The following is an 18,290-nucleotide window of genomic DNA, read 5'->3' as shown; positions in this document are numbered from 1 at the left end:
GAATTTGAATGCGGCAATCTACAGTGCTAACCACTGAGCCACTTCGCTGCATCGTCCACATCCATTAATATAAGAGATCCTGGCACAGCTTCATTTCAGCTGCAGTTGACAGTTGTGAACTTATTACGGTATGACGCCGTAGTTTTGCAAGCTTATTTTCTAACACTTTTTCTACAGTTTGCTGGGCAGAAGAGAACCAGAGTATAAAATGGAAGAGGGTAACCATATATTTTTTTTTTTTACGTTCGGGTTGCTCCTTGTGAGTGCCGTGGCCTGATCACTCTCTGTGCCCAGTGATCAGGCGACTTGTGTGGTATGTTAACAATGCGTGCGGTGGGGCAGAGGTTTCAGGGTCTTGTTGAAAATCACACTCCTCTGCCCCACACACTGACCAAAAGATATGCCAGTCAAGTGTATTGAGCGAAGGCACCTCCTCTATACAGCTTCTGCCGCGGAGAATGTATATCACACATTTGACCACCGGCACACAGCGGCGAATCCTCCAGTGCAGGGTTTGGGGGCTGAAGAGATGTATAAGTCTGCAGTCATACAGTGATTGCAGACATTTAATTTTAGACCGGAAAATTCTTTTAAGTTTGAAAAAGTAGTTTTAAGCCAAAAAGAGTAGTAGAACTGGTTAACTGGGGGTAAAACCTGGTGGTAAATTGCCCTCAAAGGCGAAAATTATTTAAAAATGCTGTAGTTTTGGTCAGTGCTGAACTGATCTACTAAGCTTGAACTGACCCATAACAAGTCGATAAACCACTCCGCTCTGATGATCTTCTGCCTCTATGTTGAAGCAACTGGTGGGGCTTTCAGAGTTGGGACCCCACCAATCACTGAACTGTGACATATCAAGGGGGGGTTATCTTTTTACACACTGAGCTAAGACCCTAATCTCCATCTATTGGCAGCTGTTGGCCGTCGGCATAGTATATGTCTATACAGGGAATCGAGCTGTGCCTCAGAAAAACAGAACTCTGGTAACAATTAAGATATATTAATAAACGGCATAGAATTTTTGATGCAAAAATACAATATGATTACTGGTGCATGTAGTGTATATCATGCCATTATTATATCAATGTGTTAATCAGAGTGCTGTCCCAATATGTCTCTCACCCCGGAAGATTTTACGATTTTCATGATCGGTCATTCTTATGCTTTTTTGTTGCATCGTTTCTTTCTGTCCAAGTTGTAGACAATCATAATGTAAAACCTAAACTTAACATTTTATCGCAAAAAAAGTTCTTAATTTCTCAATTATAATCCAGCATTCTTTCTAGCAGAGGAGTACAGTTGCTCTTCTGCTGCTGATTTATTCTAGTCTCTGCCCTCATTGCGTTCACATAGATTTATTTCTAGGTATAGGAACACCTGCCTTGCCTTTTTGCTACGTTAAGCATGCAGTACATCAGGCATCGTCATACTGCACCGAGTAGGATCTTGCTGTAAAGACATATGACTTGTTGACGTTTCAGTGACTTCGTATTAGTTGCTGATCGTTGTTTGCCAGATCTCAAACATTTTAACTGTCCAGATGGGAGATTGAAGCTAATATTTAGAATATAAACTCATGCATTTATGGCTGGACATTAACCTGCAGAGTTTATGTTTAAGCTGGGGTAAAATAAATAAAATAAAGCAGCAAGGCTAAGTCAGGCAATTGGTAGGCTAACCTTAAAGGGTAGCGGATCTAGTACAGATTGATTTTATTTGAAAGATTATTACGTAATGCATTCTAATCCTTCAGGAACTCCTGCTGTGTCCTAATACATAGCAAATGATGGAGTCATCTGAGGCAAAGTCATAAGCGTAAAGAAATGCTACCTCTGTGTGAAACATTTTCTCCAAAAAATACCCATGGGCAACTTCAAGATTTTACATTTTTTTATTTACATTTCTAAGAAAGTTGGATGACAGGGACTTAAATTTACTTAAAGAGCAATGGTCTGGTTACACGAACCAACTGGCGGCACAGTATGATCGCCAAACATTTAATGATTGGGATCCAGAATAAAGAACTGTATGCAAGAGATGATCAAATCAAATGTTTATTAATTATTAAATAATAAAATTACAAATAAAAAACACTAGGTGTTACAGGTACAAATATATATATATATATATATATATATATATATATATATATATATATATATTTACATATCTTTCTCATAAGTTTTGGATAAGTGTGGGAAAATATACATGCAGCAAGATTAAGAAAGTGCTTGGTGGTGTAAACATTCATATGATTTCTATTACTCAGCCTGTGTAGTGTCCCACAGGTATTCAAAGTCGGTAACAACCGTATTGTAACTACAGTATATTAGAGTATACCAAGGCCTAAAGGGTTACATATCAATAGCAGTTTAAGTAATTATAGAACATCTGATATATGGCATCTTACATGGGGGAGCAATTCAATCACAAAGTGATTAATGATATATGTCTATTAGCTATAATGTATGTTCAGTAAAGAAATCCAATGTCACCTGAATGGATAAAGATATGATCCAAGAAGATTACCTACATGAAAGCCAAGGGAGATGTGGATGCTGGCTGTGTCCCTCACCCCCAATCCAAGACTTTCATTTACTTAAATAGCAAAGGTCTGTTTACACGAACTGACTGGCGGCACAAAATCATCGCCAAACATTTAATGATTGGTGGTATCCTGAATGCCTGATTACACAGGCAGACCAAAGTAAGTGATGAGCATTGAGCGATCTCCACTAGATGGCTCAGTTCACATAGGCGGCCATAGTTCTCAGCAGAGTGAGTCCTGTATACACAGGATGATGCACCGCCGAGAACGATTATCTTTTGTGCTGCAGAGAAGATCATTTCTCCCGATGAACGAGCATTTTGCTGCTTCAGATGATCTGCAGCCTGTTTACATGGCAAAATAGTTGTGAAACGATTGCTTTTAACTGCACTCGCTCATGATTATCTTGCAACGTAAATGCCCTTTTGGAGGTGGCAGCTAAGTAGGAGACAGGAACGCCTACACAGAGCGGAGTACAAGTTCAATAGAAAGTCTGACTTTGTGCTTTGTGTGTGCAATCTAGCAGGAGTTGTGTATTTATGGGAGGTCTTTTGATGTAACATTGAGAGGGGCCCAGATCTCTACTGAATTAATGGCTCTTCAACATATAAAAGTGTAGTTACTTTTTAAAGTGGTTAGGGCAGGGGCATGTAGAGCTGTATAATAACAAAATAAGCGTTACTTACAACTCCAGTGCCAATCTCTCTGGTGATGCTGGCCATTGCTGCAGCTGTGATATCCCATATACAACACATGACCGCTGCAGCCAGTAACTGGCATTAGCGAACTTGTTTCAAAATACCTATAGCCATATTATGTATCTAAACAAAAATGTTTTAGAAAGTCTTTTTTTCCAAAAAATGTTAACTCCGTCCATAAAGGACATAATGCATTTAAGGATTACATTTCCGTGGACTGATGGATCATGGTCAAAATAACATGCTGACCACAGCGCAGTATTATTCTCTAGCTGTGCCAATTTGATCCCATGTTGTAGAACTACCACATGTCATCATGAAGTCCTAGATTTACCTGTACTGTTGTGTCGAAGTCTGAGGCTTACTATGCTTTATATATTTTTCCTTGTTTCATGCAGCTTCTGGTTCTTCTAGAAGGCCCTGGGTACTTGGTAAAGTGATGGAAAAGGAGTATTGCCAAGCAAAAAAGGTAAACTGCGTACATATGCGGTCCTTTGTTTTTAGATCTGTTACATAGTTATCTGTAACGAGCTGTTGCACAGGATGAATGGAGAGTTAAGGTGATATCTATGCAGAATCATTGATGTTTCAGAATATGGTTTCATTTCTCTTAAATATTTTATGTAACTGAGATGTCCTGTAGTAGATGACAGCTGGTGGGACGAAAAGGACTGAGTTCCAGTACAACACACATGTGGACAGTGTAGGATTGTTTCTAGAAGAACAAGGCCATGTTTTTCTAATCCTACACAACTCATTCCTAGAATCCTCAATTTGACTTGTTCACATTATTGTTATGACTTATGTTCTGTTTCAGATCTTTTATTTATCCTAATGATCCTGTGGATGCTGTTGACTTTTAATGGCTTCATTGCATACTGACCCCAAGAATGGAATTTAATTAAACCATGTCTTTTGTGTTAAACTTTTTTGCATGTTATATTTCACACATTTTTCTGGATCAAACTCAACAATTCAAACCATTAGGGTATGTTTCCACTATCCTGATTGCCGGCGCCTTGGATGAAGAGGAAAACTCGCTCCGCCCAAAGCGCCTCCCCCTTCTATACGCGGCGTGATTCCTTATGTGTTCATTGCACACATCCGGAGTCTCCGCACCCCATACATAGGACCCTGTGTTTTACCTTGCGGCGACGGAGCGTCGACGCAAGGTAAACACACATGCTGCGATCTAAAAAGACGCGCCACATGTCCGTAAACGAAGGGCCGCCGGGTTCGTGTTCACACGCATAGTGGAGACCGGATTTCATAAAATCCCCTCCACTGTGCTGTAACATCTGGACGCTGCGGATTGAACGCTGCGGCTCTACCCAATCCACAGCTATTCCATCCTGTTGACACATACCCTTAAAGAGAATCTGTTATCTCAGAAAACATCTACCTGCATATATTGGGTCAATCTACAGGTAAATAGGTGTTACAATGATTCCTGGCCAAGCTGCCTTAATGAAAGTTTGGCTAATGGGAGAAAATTAACTTATTTCCTCCCAGGAGCTGCTGACTTTCAGTCGTGGGGGTAGGCACAGAGCAGTTACAGTCTCTGCTCACCATACTGTGAGTGGGGGCTGTGAGCACTTCCTGGCAGTTTGATTGACGGCTCACTCTGCGCAGATGCACTACAGAGCTGGCTGTCCATCACAGTGTTGGGGTGAGCCTACTCCTGCAGCTCACCGTATAGTGAGCAGAGCTGTGACTGTAGCCGCTTCACACACGCCCCATGACTGAAAGCTGAGAACACCAAGAAGAAATAAGTTAATTTTCTACATGCAGTATTGTAACACTATTTATCTGCAGAATAATCCTATATCTGTAGGTAAATTCCATTTTCCCAGATGAGACAAGTTCCCTTTTAATATAGTGGAAAATCTCAATCCCTTTTTTTTTTTTTTTTTTTTTTTTTTTTTAACACCAGGTTTACTACAGTTTTCATCCATTTTTAGTGACCCATTTGCTAAGTGACAATAGAATATAAAACTATTTTAAGTTCAACTATTCCATTTTGTAATAATGGATGAGAGAAAAAAACAAGGCTGAGTGGATGACACACTAGAAAAAATGTTTGTATTGACTAACAAACAAGGAAACAGATGTGTGAATGGACTTTTAGTAAGAAAATATTCATGTCGACATTGAGGAATTGTACATTGCAATAATGCTGTAATAGTGACATATTCGACCATAATATTGTTTCTGTTTTAAAAGTAATTATAATCATGTCTCTATGTTTCAGGCTCAAAACCGTTTTAAGGTTCCTTTGGGTACAAAATTCTATCGTGTGAAAGCAGTGCCATGGAACAAGAAAGTCTAAGCTGCCCACTGTACAACTATTACACACTTATATCCTGGCTTGTTTTACCCGTATGTGTATATGTATATATACATATATATACATAGCCCAAACCGCTGCTCATCCTTTTTTTTAGGGAGATTGGAATTCAGGTCCTCAATGGTGTTGCATAAAGATTTTTTTTTCGGGTTTTTGATTTAGAAATGTAAATTGTACATGAGATGGTTCTGCATATCTGCCCCTGTTTTTCTTTCATCTAAAATACTTAGAAATGTGGACCAAGACATGTTTGTTCTTTCATGGACAGGTGATATGAATATATATATAATTTTTTTTTTTTTTAACTTTAGCCATACTTTCTGCCTGATAAATATAAATTAGCTTGTACTTAGATGTTAAATGTTAGTTACCATTATTACCAGCATTGTCTCTTTGTGAAATACATTTATCTGGCACTCTTCAACACGTCCTTTATAACCTGTGTAAATTTTACATCAAAGGGGAGTGCGTATGGCATGCAGATAATCACCATTCAATTTACTATGAGTTTGCCTCAGTAATAAATGGGGTAAAAGTATGAGAAATATTGGAATTTATCTATTTACTTACAATATGGCTTGGTAATATCCTAAAAAATACTTATTCTATTAGCTGGTCAATGCAGCTTTCCAATGCACCTTTGGTTGATTTCTTTTGGACATTTTGAAGGGAAGAATGTATACAGCACTACATGGCAAACCATGCTAAGGCAACCCCCGCCATACGGCAATTCTTTGTTAAATAGATCATATTGATAAAATTGTATTTTATGGTTGAGTTTCAGGCAAAAGAACTTCATTGTACATTAACCATACTCAAGTAACAAATTATTGTATTGCAAAGACATGTAGAGTTTTAAAACAATAAAAATTTAAAACTGTAAATGTTTGAAAATCTGTCTTTTAAAAAAAAATGTATACTGTATATATAATAAAACACAATATTATTGTGCATAATTTTATTCATGCATCTAAGTTATGTGAAATGTTATGCTCTAGTAATGTTTTCCAATAAAACAAGGGAAAAATTGTGTCTCTGCTTTACTAATTCAGCATTTATATTTAATGGAGGGGAAATACTCCCACAGGTTCTAAAACTGAATATTTTTTTTCTTTTTACTAGCAGGTTGTAAGATTAATGTTTTTATATGTAATACTTTAAATGTTTTAAGAAACACACTTTTTATTGTAGTTTAATTAATATATTTTATACTTTGGCATAGGATGTTACCTCAAAAACTGCACTATACTTTCAAAAAAGTTATTAGCTCAAAAACTAATAAATGTATTGATTTCGGCCACATTCTGACATTCCTGACACAAGGACTAAGTATGGACTGCGACGCACAGGCTTGCCACAGGCCTTTTGATCTGAACTTGATATCCTCATGGGTATATACAGTTATGTGCAAAGTAATAGCAGTATAGCATTATTAATGTGTTTTAATTACTTTTTTGGCAGAAAAGATAAAACAGGAAAAAATTAATGACGAGGTGTAGGCAAGTAATGGGCAATTAACAGTCATGACATACACTCTGATAATTGGGTATAATTGACTCATTTAATTAGAGGGGGTGTTCAATTAAAAGCAGTGTGGAATTCAATTAGTGAGGTCATTCATTCTGTGAAGAAACAGGTGTCAATTATGGCCCTTATTTAACCCCTTTCTGACCTTGGGCATAATGGTATGCTGATGCCGGACTCCTGTTTGGTGCGGGCTTTGGCACTGAGCCCGCACCTTTCCAGGCACATGACACCAGATCTATACAGCTGACATGCGCCCGCAACAGCCGCTGGTGGAATTGCGATCCACCCGTGGCTGTTAATTAGTTAATTGCCGCTGCCAGTCTCACAGTGGCATTTAACTTGCATTTACCGGAAGCGCGCTGCTAATCCCTCCCATCGGTCACCCGTCACATCGAGGGACACCAATGGGTTGGCATGACAACTAGTGGTATGGAGCAGAACTCTGTGGTTGTCATTGCCAGATTGCTATGAGCATCACTGCGTGGTCGGCGCTCATAGCAAGTGAGCATTTCTGCTATACACAGGCAATCTGACCATCGCCTGTGTGTATCAGAGGAGATCAGAGTACTGCAGCTTTAGTCTCCCATGGATACTATTAAAGCGTGCAAAAAGTAAAAAAAAAAAAATGTTTTTAACCCCTTTACCCCCAAGGGTGGTTTGCACGTTAATGACCAGGCCAATTTTTACAATTCTGACCACTGTCCCTTTATGAGGTTATAACTCGGGAATGCTTCATCGGATCCCGGTGCTTCTGACATTGTTTTCTCGTGACATATTGTACTTCATGATAGTGGTAAAATTTCTTTGATATTGCCTGCGTTTATTTGTGAAAAAATGGAAATTTGGCGAAAATTTTGAAAATGTAGCAATTTTCCAAATTTGAATTTTTATGCAATTAAATCACAGACATATGTCACACAAAATACTTAATAAGTAACATTTCCCACATGTCTACTTTACATCAGCACAATTTTGGAACCAAATTTTTTTTTGTTGGGGAGTTATAAGAGTTAAAAGTTGACCAGCAATTTCTCATTTTTACAACATCATTTTTTTTTTTAGGGACCACATCTCATTTGAAGTCATTTTGAGGGGTCTATATGATAGAAAATACCCAAGTGTGACACCATTCTAAAAACTGCACCCCTCAAGGTACTCAAAACTACATTCAAGAAGTTTATGAACCCTTCAGGTGTTTCACAGGAATTTTTGGAACATTTAATTTTTTTTCACAAAAAATTTACTTCAGCTCCAATTTGTTTTATTTTACCAAGGGTAACAGGAGAAAATGGACCCCAAAAGTTGTTGTACAATTTGTCCTAAGTACGCCGATACCCCATATGTTGGGGTAAACCACTGTTTGGGTGCATGGCAGAGCTCAGGAGCGAAGGAGTGCCTTTTGACTTTTCTACGCAAAATTGACTGGAATTGAAATGGGACGCCATGTTGCGTTTGGAGAGCCCCTGATGTGCCTAAACATTGAAACCCCCCACAAGTGACACCATTTTGGAAAGTAGACCCCCTAAGGAACTTATCTAGATGTGTGGTGAGCACTTTGACCCACCAAGTGCTTCACAGAAGTTTATAATATAGAGCCGTAAAAATAAAAAATCACATTTTTTCACAAAATGATCTTTCCCCACCAATTTATTTTCCCAAGGGTAACAGAAGCAATTGGACCCAAAAAGTTGTGCAATTTGTCCTGAGTACGCTGATACCCCATACGTGGGGGTACATGGGTAAACCCCTGTTTGGACGCATGGCAGAGCTTGGAAGGGAAGGAGCGCCGTTTGGAATGCAGACTTAGATGGAATGGTCTGCATTCGTCACATTGCGTTTGCAGAGTCCCTGATGTACCTAAACAGTAGAAACCCCCCACAAGTGACACCATTTTGGAAAGAAGACCCCTTAAGGAACTTATCTAGATGTGTTGTGAAAACTTTGAACCTCCAAGTGTTTCACTACAGTTTATAACGCAGAGCCGTGAAAAATGAAAATTTATTTTTTTTTTCACAAAAATTATATTTTAGCCCCCCAAAATTATTTTTTAGCCCCCGGTTTTGAATTTTCCCAAGGGTAACCAGAGAAATTGGACTCCAAAAGTTGTCCAATTTGTCCTGAGTACGCGGATACCCCATATGTTGGGGTAAACCCCTGTTTGGGCGTACGGGAGAGCTCGGAAGGGAAGGAGCACGGTTTTACTTTTTCAATGCAGAATTGGCTGGAATTGAGATCAGACACCATGTCGCATTTAGAGAGCCCCTGATGTGCCTAAACAGTGGGAGCCCCCAATTCTAACTGAAACCCTAACCTAAACACACCCCTAACCCTAATCCCAACCATAACCCTAACCACACCCCTAACCTGAACATGCCCCTAATCCCAACCACACCCCAAACCCAAAGCATCCCTAATCCCAACCATAACCCTAACCACACCCCTAATCCCAACCGTAAATGTAATCCAAACCCTTACTTTAGCTCCAACCCTAACTTTAGCCCTAACCCTAACTTTAGCCCCAACCCTGTCTGTAGCCCTAATTTTAGCCCCAACCCTCACTGTAGCCCTAGCCCTAACTTTAGCCCCAACCCTAACCCTAATGGAAAAATGGAAATAAAAGCATTTTTTAAATATTTTTTCCCTTCACCATGACAGCACCGCACGTGAGAGATGGCATCTGCCCCCAGGAACAGGAAACCTGTAGCAGAGATAAAAGAATGGGGTGGCCCCTCTCTCCTCAGTTTGGTTTCCTGTTCCTGCAGGTGGATGCCTGTCGCAGAGCTCCTACCTCCGGAGGGATCCCCCTCTGATGATTCCAGTCCAGAGGCTGAGGTCCGCGGGGGGGCCAGTCATACTCGGCAGCATCGCGTGCGGTGCTGTCCGGGTGAAGAGGCTGCTGTGTCCACGCCTTCTTTCCCCCTTGCCGGACTCCCCGGCGACCGCTCTGTGCAGGAGGCTGGTCTGGGGTTTAGCGGAGTGTCCTTCACCGACGCTGGCGCCAAAGTGAAGGATGATAACTTCTGGTCGCGCGGAAGTGACGTCGCGCGGAAGTGACGTCACACGCCGAGGGAGCCGGTTTGCTGGACCCTTCCAGGCGGAAGTTGATCCAGAGGCGCGCACACCGCTCCTGATATAAAAAGCAGCAACCAAGGAAATCGCTGGTCCTTCACAGCAAGCAATCTGCCTGCTAAGATGACCGAACCAGCGATGGATCCGGATACACCAATGATGCCTGCGAAGATATCTGAGGAGGCACAAGCTACTGCGGTATCCAGGGTCCTGGAGGGGTGAGTGCCTTTGTAAGGCAAAACCACACATACTGATACACTATTGTGGCACCCCTAGGGGTATTTGCCACAAAAATAGTTACTGACAGTAAATACAAATACTAAAATAGCAAGACTGCACTACCACCTCCGGCCAGAAGGGGGAGCTCCAGAGACTCCCCTTGATCCATTCTGGTCTGAGAGAAGAAATGGCAGTTGGGCTAAGGAGCTGAAAGTGAGAGGTCATACAGCTGAATTTCTAACAGCCCTATGACAGTTTCCAGGCCCAAATCACCGGCCTGAGGAGAAGAGGGACAGAGAAAAAGGACATTGTGAGAACCGGGTAGCATTAATCACTACCCAGAACAGGCGCAAAGACGGATACCGGATCCGTGGCTGTATTCATTATATATAATCCAGCAACCGGAAAAATGTGAGGTGATATCAGCTTCACTAGGGCCGGACGCAGCAACACACAGAGTTCAGCGGTACTCCTGGAGGGGGTAAGCCGATAAAAGGACTCGGGTTGCCCGTCAAACCAGGACCCGGAGGGGACAGATTGGGCCGGCAGCCAGTTCACATACAGCAGCAGGGCCACACAGAAACTGCGTACAATAAGAGGCGAAGACCCCGGCAGGGTCAAAGTTCCCATACAGACTCCGGTGACAGGGCTGGTTGTAAATCCCTTTATGTTGAAGTAAACTGGTCAAACGTTTCAGTGCCTCAGACTTTCATTTGGACAATAGCTAGCTATCCAGGATCAGGATCATCACCGCTGAGAGAACCTGCTGCTGATCAAGTAAGTGCCTGTTCCCTCATGATACCCCTTACACTGTGCATTGCCTGAGGCCACAGCACCGGGTCAAGCCACCCGTGACATCTCCCTCAAGAGACAGACCCCATTGGTCCGGTGCTGGGTACCCCGGTCTCCTGGGCGTCACAATTGGCGTCACGAACAGGATACAGCCAGCCCGTATACCGGGTATTGTGTGCCGTGATTGGAGCCCAAAACTGAAAACTTGGATAAAAAATCTTGAAAATTGACTTTATTAAAGAAAATTCCATTTCCCATTAAAAAACTATTGAAAGTGACTTTTCCCCATTGGTTATAATGGAGTAAAGATGGCCGCCATCGCCTCATAACCGTTAGGCACGAGACTGTTAATTGAACTACGCCGTTACCTGAGCCCCAGTCTGATTGAAAAACTTCAGAATCCGCCATTACAGAGCGCGCGGCGGGCGGGAGCAGCAGGGGGCGTGTTATTGTGGGCGGCACCAAGCTGAGCGCTCTGACGTCAGAGCAAGGGGAAAACCAATCCTGCTGCACAGCGGAACGAATCTACACTATCCTGACGGAAGCGGAGGACCGGAAGGGTCCGGATTAACTAAGGGGGCACAGTATGTCGCAGCACGGAGACGCCGCAGCACTCGGCGACGCTAATGCAGCTGAAAGACAGAGTGTCGATAGAGAGTCCGGTAGCGCAGCGGTGCAAGGAGCGGCGCCCATCATGCCGGTGCTGATGCCATATATCCCGGGTGGCCCGTGGCTTCCAATGTATGAAGGTGAGCCTAATACCCTTGACGATTTCAGAGAAAAGATGCTGGCCCATTTTGACATGTTCCCCGTGGGTGAAGTTCAGCGTGTTAGTCTCCTGATGATGCAGTTAAGTGGCCATGCTAAGCGAGAAGTCACAGCATGGGCAGCTGATCTAAAAGGCACTGTTGAACGCATATTTGCTGGATTAAAAGCTACATTTGAAACCACTGCCGGCAGCAAAGCTGAAGTACGATTCTTTAATTGCAAACAAAAAGCTAATGAGGGCGTGAGAGACTTTGCCTTAATCCTGCAGGAAGCCCTTAAATCACTTACACTGGCTGAACCCATTTTTAACACCGGAGCGGATAAACTGCTAAGAGATCAATTTATTGAGGGACTCTACACCCCTTCTCACCGGGGGCATGTGAGCATGCTTGTTTTTAAGAACCCTGAATTGACATTTGTCCAATTAAAGGAGAGCGCTATACGTCTCCAGCTGGCGGAGGCACCTCGGGATCAGGATCCTGCGCAACCCATGGCAGAGGCACCTCAACAACAGGGAGTGCAAGTGACATCAGCTATGTCCGGGGCCATTGCTAAGCCCCTGGGGCCCAGTACTAATGAGGCTCTTCAACAAAAGCTTGACTCTTTAACTGATGTTGTTGCTTCAATGGCTAAAACCATGCAGGAGATGAGAGGACCCAAGATGGAGTTGGCAAACCGTAGAGAGGATGTTCCATGGATGAGACCCCGGAAATACCCTACATGGAGAGGACGACCCCGCGACCGCTACCAACCGGATGGACAGCCCATTTGCCGCCGTTGCCAGCAGCCAGGCCACTTTGCACAAGATTGTGATTTAAACGGGAATCCCCTGGGAATGCGGGCCGCTTCACAGGAATGAACTTTCAAGGCCCAACACCCTGGCACGACAGGTACATCGGAGGACGACCCATTATCCCTATCGTGCTGGACGGAATGCCCCTCAACGCTTTGCTGGACACAGGTTCCCAGATTTCATCTATACCGTATATCCTTTATAAGAGGTACTGGGCTGATGCATAATTTGATAAAGGGCCCTCTGATGTTGAACTAGATATATGGGCCAGTAATGGTAAGTTGGTACCGAAACTAGGTTTCAGGGAGATGACCATAAAGATTGGTAAAGTAGAATTGAAGAAACAGGGTATAATTGTTGTTGATGTTGACCGGCGGAACTGTGAACCAACTGCATTGATAGGAATGAATGTGTTAGAGAACTGCTTTGCCGAAGTTATTTCTGTCTTACAGCAAATTGCTGAAACTGCCCAATCCTACCAGCAGAGAGTTCTCCGGAGGGAAATAAAAGTATTAATGTTAAGGCAACAGGTAGAAGTTGCAGGTGGAGAAATCGGCAGTGTGAGGGTAAGTGATCCAACGTCTATTGTAATCCCACCAAAAACAGAAATGCTGGATGCTGGTATGGTGTAGAGCAGAAACAAAAAAGAAAACAGACTAGGCCAATAACGGTATGCACAACCATAAATTATATAAACATATCAAACAATTTTAATTTTAATTACACCTCAAAACAGGACATGTACAAGATAAAACCAATTAAAAAGGTCTGGATACAGGACCATATACCGTCACCCCTAAACATATGTGGCATAGATAGGTCTAACATATAGAAGGAATGTTACTACATAAATACAAAATATAAATATATATACATACACAATGTCTCTTGTCCACAGGATATTCTATCAGATCACAGAAAAAATACAGGAACATAATATAATATAATTATGTATTTTTTCTGTGATCTGATAGAATATCCTGTGGACAAGAGACATTGTGTATGTATATATATTTATATTTTGTATTTATGTAGTAACATTCCTTCTATATGTTAGACCTATCTATGCCACATATGTTTAGGGGTGACGGTATATGGTCCTGTATCCAGACCTTTTTAATTGGTTTTATCTTGTACATGTCCTGTTTTGAGGTGTAATTAAAATTAAAATTGTTTGATATGTTTATATAATTTATGGTTGTGCATACCGTTATTGGCCTAGTCTGTTTTCTTTTTTGTTTCTATTGTTGATTTACTGGCCAGGTTTTGCACCCTTTCCTTTTCTGATTAGTGCAGGGGTGCACCACTTACATATACTACTATAGGTATGGTGTAGAGCAGCCATTGGTACTAAGGGACGAGATTATCAAGCCTTAATAGAACCAGTGTACACCGACAGCAGGCCCACTATACTCACAGCACGAGGGGTAGTCGAGGTACACCGGGGACGAGTGCCGGTACGACTTTTGAACTGTGGAGAGGAAGAGGTCACTTTGCCAAGGTATGCTACAGTGGCAAAGCTATATACGGTTGACAACAATGCCATCACAACCATTGAGCCCTTAGAACCAACCTGTCAGGTGGAAGTCAACGGCTCAGATGGAGAATTGGAGGATTGGTGCCAACAGCTACACGTGGGCATAAATTCAACACCTACCCATCAAAAACAAGGGGTGTATAGGCTAGTGACGGAATATGAACAAGTCTTCAGTAAACACCCATTGGACTTCGGACGGATAGAAGGGGTAGAACACAATCCCCACCAGTGACCATCCCCCAATAAAACAAAGATATAGACCCATACCGCCCGCTCACTATCAATGTGTAAAAGATATGCTGAGGGAGATGAAACAGGCCGGGGTAATAAGAGACAGCTGTAGCCCCTGGGCGGCCCCTCTAGTGATTGTCAAAAAAAGGACGGAACCATGAGAATGTGCGTAGACTACCGGCGGATTAATAACATCACCCATAAAGACGCCTACCCCTTGCCTAGGATAGAAGAGTCCTTGACTGCTTTGAAATCTGCTAATTATTTTTCCACCTTAGACTTAACAAGCGGGTATTGGCAAGTCCCTGTGGCTGAGAGAGATAAGGAAAAGACGGCATTCACCACACCAATGGGTCTATGTGAATTTAATCGCATGCAATTCGGACTCTGCAATGCATCCGGTACCTTCCAGCGGTTGATGGAATGCTGCCTCGGACACAAGAACTTCGAGACCGTCCTCCTGTATCTAGATGATGTGATCGTCTACTCAAAGACTTACGAACAACACTTAAAAGACCTGGCAGAAGTGTTCGAAGCCTTATCCAGGTATGGCATGAAAATCAAGCCATCCAAATGTCACCTTCTCAAGCCAAAGGTACAGTACCTGGGACACATCGTGAGTTCGGAGGGAGTAGCACCGGATCCCGAGAAAATAAGCGCTATAAGGGATTGGCCAAGACCTACCAACGCAAAAGAAGTGAGGCAATTCCTGGGATTGGTGGGTTACTATCGCAGATTTATAAAAGGATTTACCAAGTTGGCAGCACCCTTGCAAGATGCCTTGGTAGGGCAGACGAAGAAACCTTCAAACCGAAACCCTCCTTTTCAGTGGAACGACGAAAGGGAAAACTCCTTTGAACAACTAAAGAAGGCACTAACCGGAGAAGAGGTTCTGGCATGCCCAGATTACCATCAACCTTTCATCCTCTACACCGATGCCAGTAATGTGGGACTATGAGCGGTGTTGTCACAAAAGCAAGAAGGTCGGGAGAAAGTCATCGCCTTTGCAAGTAGAAAGCTCCGGCCAACTGAAAGAATTCTGAAAATTACAGCTCCTTCAAATTGGAACTACTGGCAGTAGTTTGGGCTGTGACTGAACGTTTCAAACACTATCTGGCCGCTGCAGAATTTATTGTCTATACTGACAACAATCCGTTGACCCATCTGGACACAGCCAAATTAGGTGCGTTAGAACAGCGATGGATAGCCCGGTTATCTAATTACAACTTCATAATCAAGTATCGAGCAGGTCGCAAGAATGGAAATGCCGATGCCCTATCCCGGATGCCACACTTGAGAGATGTAGAAGAAGAAACGGGGGAGCTTGAAGAAATTGAACTACCAGCCTTCCATCATCCCAAGGCAAAACATCATCAGTCAAGTACCTATCAGAAACAACAAGAGGTGAATTTTAATCCGTTAGCACACCATAGATGGGCTGACACCCAAGACAGCAATCCGGCTGTGAAGTTGGTGAAGGAACTGCTGACTGAGCAAAGTGCATATCCCGATGAGGATGCCCCAGAAGAGACGCATCAACTCTGGAAAGAGAGAGGCAAAATGTTTCTGTATCAAGGGAAGCTCTGTAGAAGGTACACCAATCCGAAAACACATGAATTGGTTTGGCAGATTATCGTGCCTAAACAAGATGTGAAGATGGTCCTCGAAGCTTACCATAATGGTGCTGGTTAGGGTTGAGCGAAACGGGTCGTTCATTTTCAAAAGTCGCCGACTTATGGCAAAGTCGGGTTTCATGAAACCCGATCCGACCCCTGTGCGGGGTCGGCCATGCGGTACGCGACTTTCGCGCCAAAGTCGCGTTTCAATGACGCGAAAAGCGCCATTTCTCAGCCAATGAAGGTAAACACAGAGTGTGGGCAGCGTGATGACATAGGTCCTGGTCCCCACCATCTTAGAGAAGGGCATTGCAGTGATTGGCTTGCTGTCTGCGGCGTCACAGGGGCTATAAAGGGGAGTTCCCGCCGACCGCCATGTTACTGCTGCTGATCTGAGCTTAGGGAGAGGTTGCTGCCGCTTCGTCAGAAGCAGGGATAGCGTTAGGCAGGGTCCATTAACCACCAAACCGCTTGTGCTGTAGCGATTTCCACTGCCCAACACCACCTTCGGTGTGCAGGGACAGTGGAAGCTACATTTTTTTTTTTTTCCCCCTCAGCGCTGTAGCTCATTGGGCTGCCCTAGAAGGCTCCCTGATAGCTGCATTGCTGTGTGTACGCCGCTGTGCAAACCAACTGCTTTTTTCAAAGCACAAATCCTCTTGTTCCTTCCTTTCTGCACAGCTATCTTTTTGGTTTGTACACACTTTTTATTTAATTTGTGCATCAGTCCACTCCTTATTGCTGCCTGCCATACCTGGCTGAGATTACTGCAGGGAGATAGTAATTGAAGGACACTCCCTGTTTTTTTTTTTTTTTTGTGGGAGATTAAGATTGACATTTCTGCTAGAGTGCCATCCCTGTCTGTGTCATCTCTCACTCAGTGGGCCATAGAAAGCCTATTTTTTTTTTTCTTGATTTGGGTTATAAAATCTACCTGAAAAAATCACTACATCAATCAGTGGGAGAAAAATATTGGCCTCAGGGCTTGTGTGCCACTCTTGACTCCTGTGTGCATCATCACTCACTCAGTGGGCCATAGAAAGCCTATTTATTTTTTTGCTTGATTTTGGTTCTAAAATCTACCTGAAAAAATCACTACATCAATCAGTGGGAGATTAATATTGGCCTTTGGGCTTGTGTGCCAGTCCTAAGTGTGCCATCTCTCTCTCTCAGATAGTGGGCCATAGAAAGCCTATTTATTTTTATTTTTTTTTATTGGGTTTATAAATTTTCCCTGGAAAAAAAAAAAAAAGTGGGAGATTAATATTGGCCTCTGGGCTTGTGTGCCAGTCCTGAGCGTGCCATCTCTCTCACAAATAGTGGGCCATAGAAAGCCTATTTATTTATTTTTTTTTGGTTTTATAAATTCTCCCTTAAAAAAAAAAGGGAGATTAATATTGGCCTTTGGGCTTGTGTGCCAGTCCTAAGCGTGCCATCTCTCTCTGTCTCTCAGATAGTGGGCCATAGAAAGCCTATTTATTATTTTTTTTATTGGGTTTATAAATTTTCCCTGGAACAAAAAAAAAAAAGTGGGAGATAAATATTCGCCTCTGGGCTTGTGTGCCACTCCTGACTCCTGTGTGCGTCATCTCTCACTCAGTGGGCCATAGAAAGCCTTTTTTTGTTTTATTTGTTTTCTAAATTCTCCCTGAAAAAATCATTTTATTTTATTTGGTTTCTAAATTCTTCCTGAAAAAATCATTTTATTCTATTTTTTTTTTCCTAAAGTCTCCCTGAAAAAAAAAAAAAACAAATCAGTGGGAGATTAATATTGCCCTTTCTGCCTGTGTGCCAGTCTTGACTCCTGGGTGTGCCATCTCTCTCTCTCTCTCCAATTGTGGGCCATAGAAAGCCTATTATTTTTTTAGCTTGATTTGGGTTCCAAAATCTACCTGAAAAAATCACTACATCAATCAGTGGGAGATAAATATTGACCTCTGGGCTTGTGTGCCACTCCTGACTCCTGTGTGCGTCATCTCTCACTCAGTGGGCCATAGAAAGCCTTTTTTTGTTTTATTTGTTTTCTAAATTCTCCCTGAAAAAATCATTTTATTTTATTTTGTTTCTAAATTCTTCCTGAAAAAATCATTTTATTCTATTTTTTTTTTTCCTAAAGTCTCCCTGAAAAAAAAAAAAAACAAACAA

The 18,290-nt window shown here is 42.4% G+C and overlaps 1 protein-coding gene across 2 annotated transcripts in view; it reads left to right on the top strand.

Annotated features, from left to right (window-relative positions):
- RB1CC1 (RB1 inducible coiled-coil 1) overlaps positions 1-6,625 on the top strand; it is a 191,236-nt gene extending 184,611 nt beyond the window's left edge. For both annotated transcript variants that reach the window (XM_069731337.1, XM_069731336.1), the window contains exons 22-23: positions 3,645-3,715; positions 5,498-6,625. In XM_069731337.1, the coding sequence (XP_069587438.1) occupies positions 3,645-3,715; positions 5,498-5,575 (149 nt within the window). In that variant the 3' untranslated portion in view covers positions 5,576-6,625. The remainder of the gene's footprint in view (positions 1-3,644; positions 3,716-5,497) is intronic.
- Positions 6,626-18,290: the final 11,665 nt, after the last annotated feature.

Source organism: Ranitomeya imitator, chromosome 6, assembly GCF_032444005.1.
Source record: "Ranitomeya imitator isolate aRanImi1 chromosome 6, aRanImi1.pri, whole genome shotgun sequence".
Lineage (NCBI taxonomy): Eukaryota > Metazoa > Chordata > Amphibia > Anura > Dendrobatidae > Ranitomeya > Ranitomeya imitator.
Note: the sequence above shows the minus strand (reverse complement) of the source record. Positions and strands in the feature narration are given on the sequence as shown.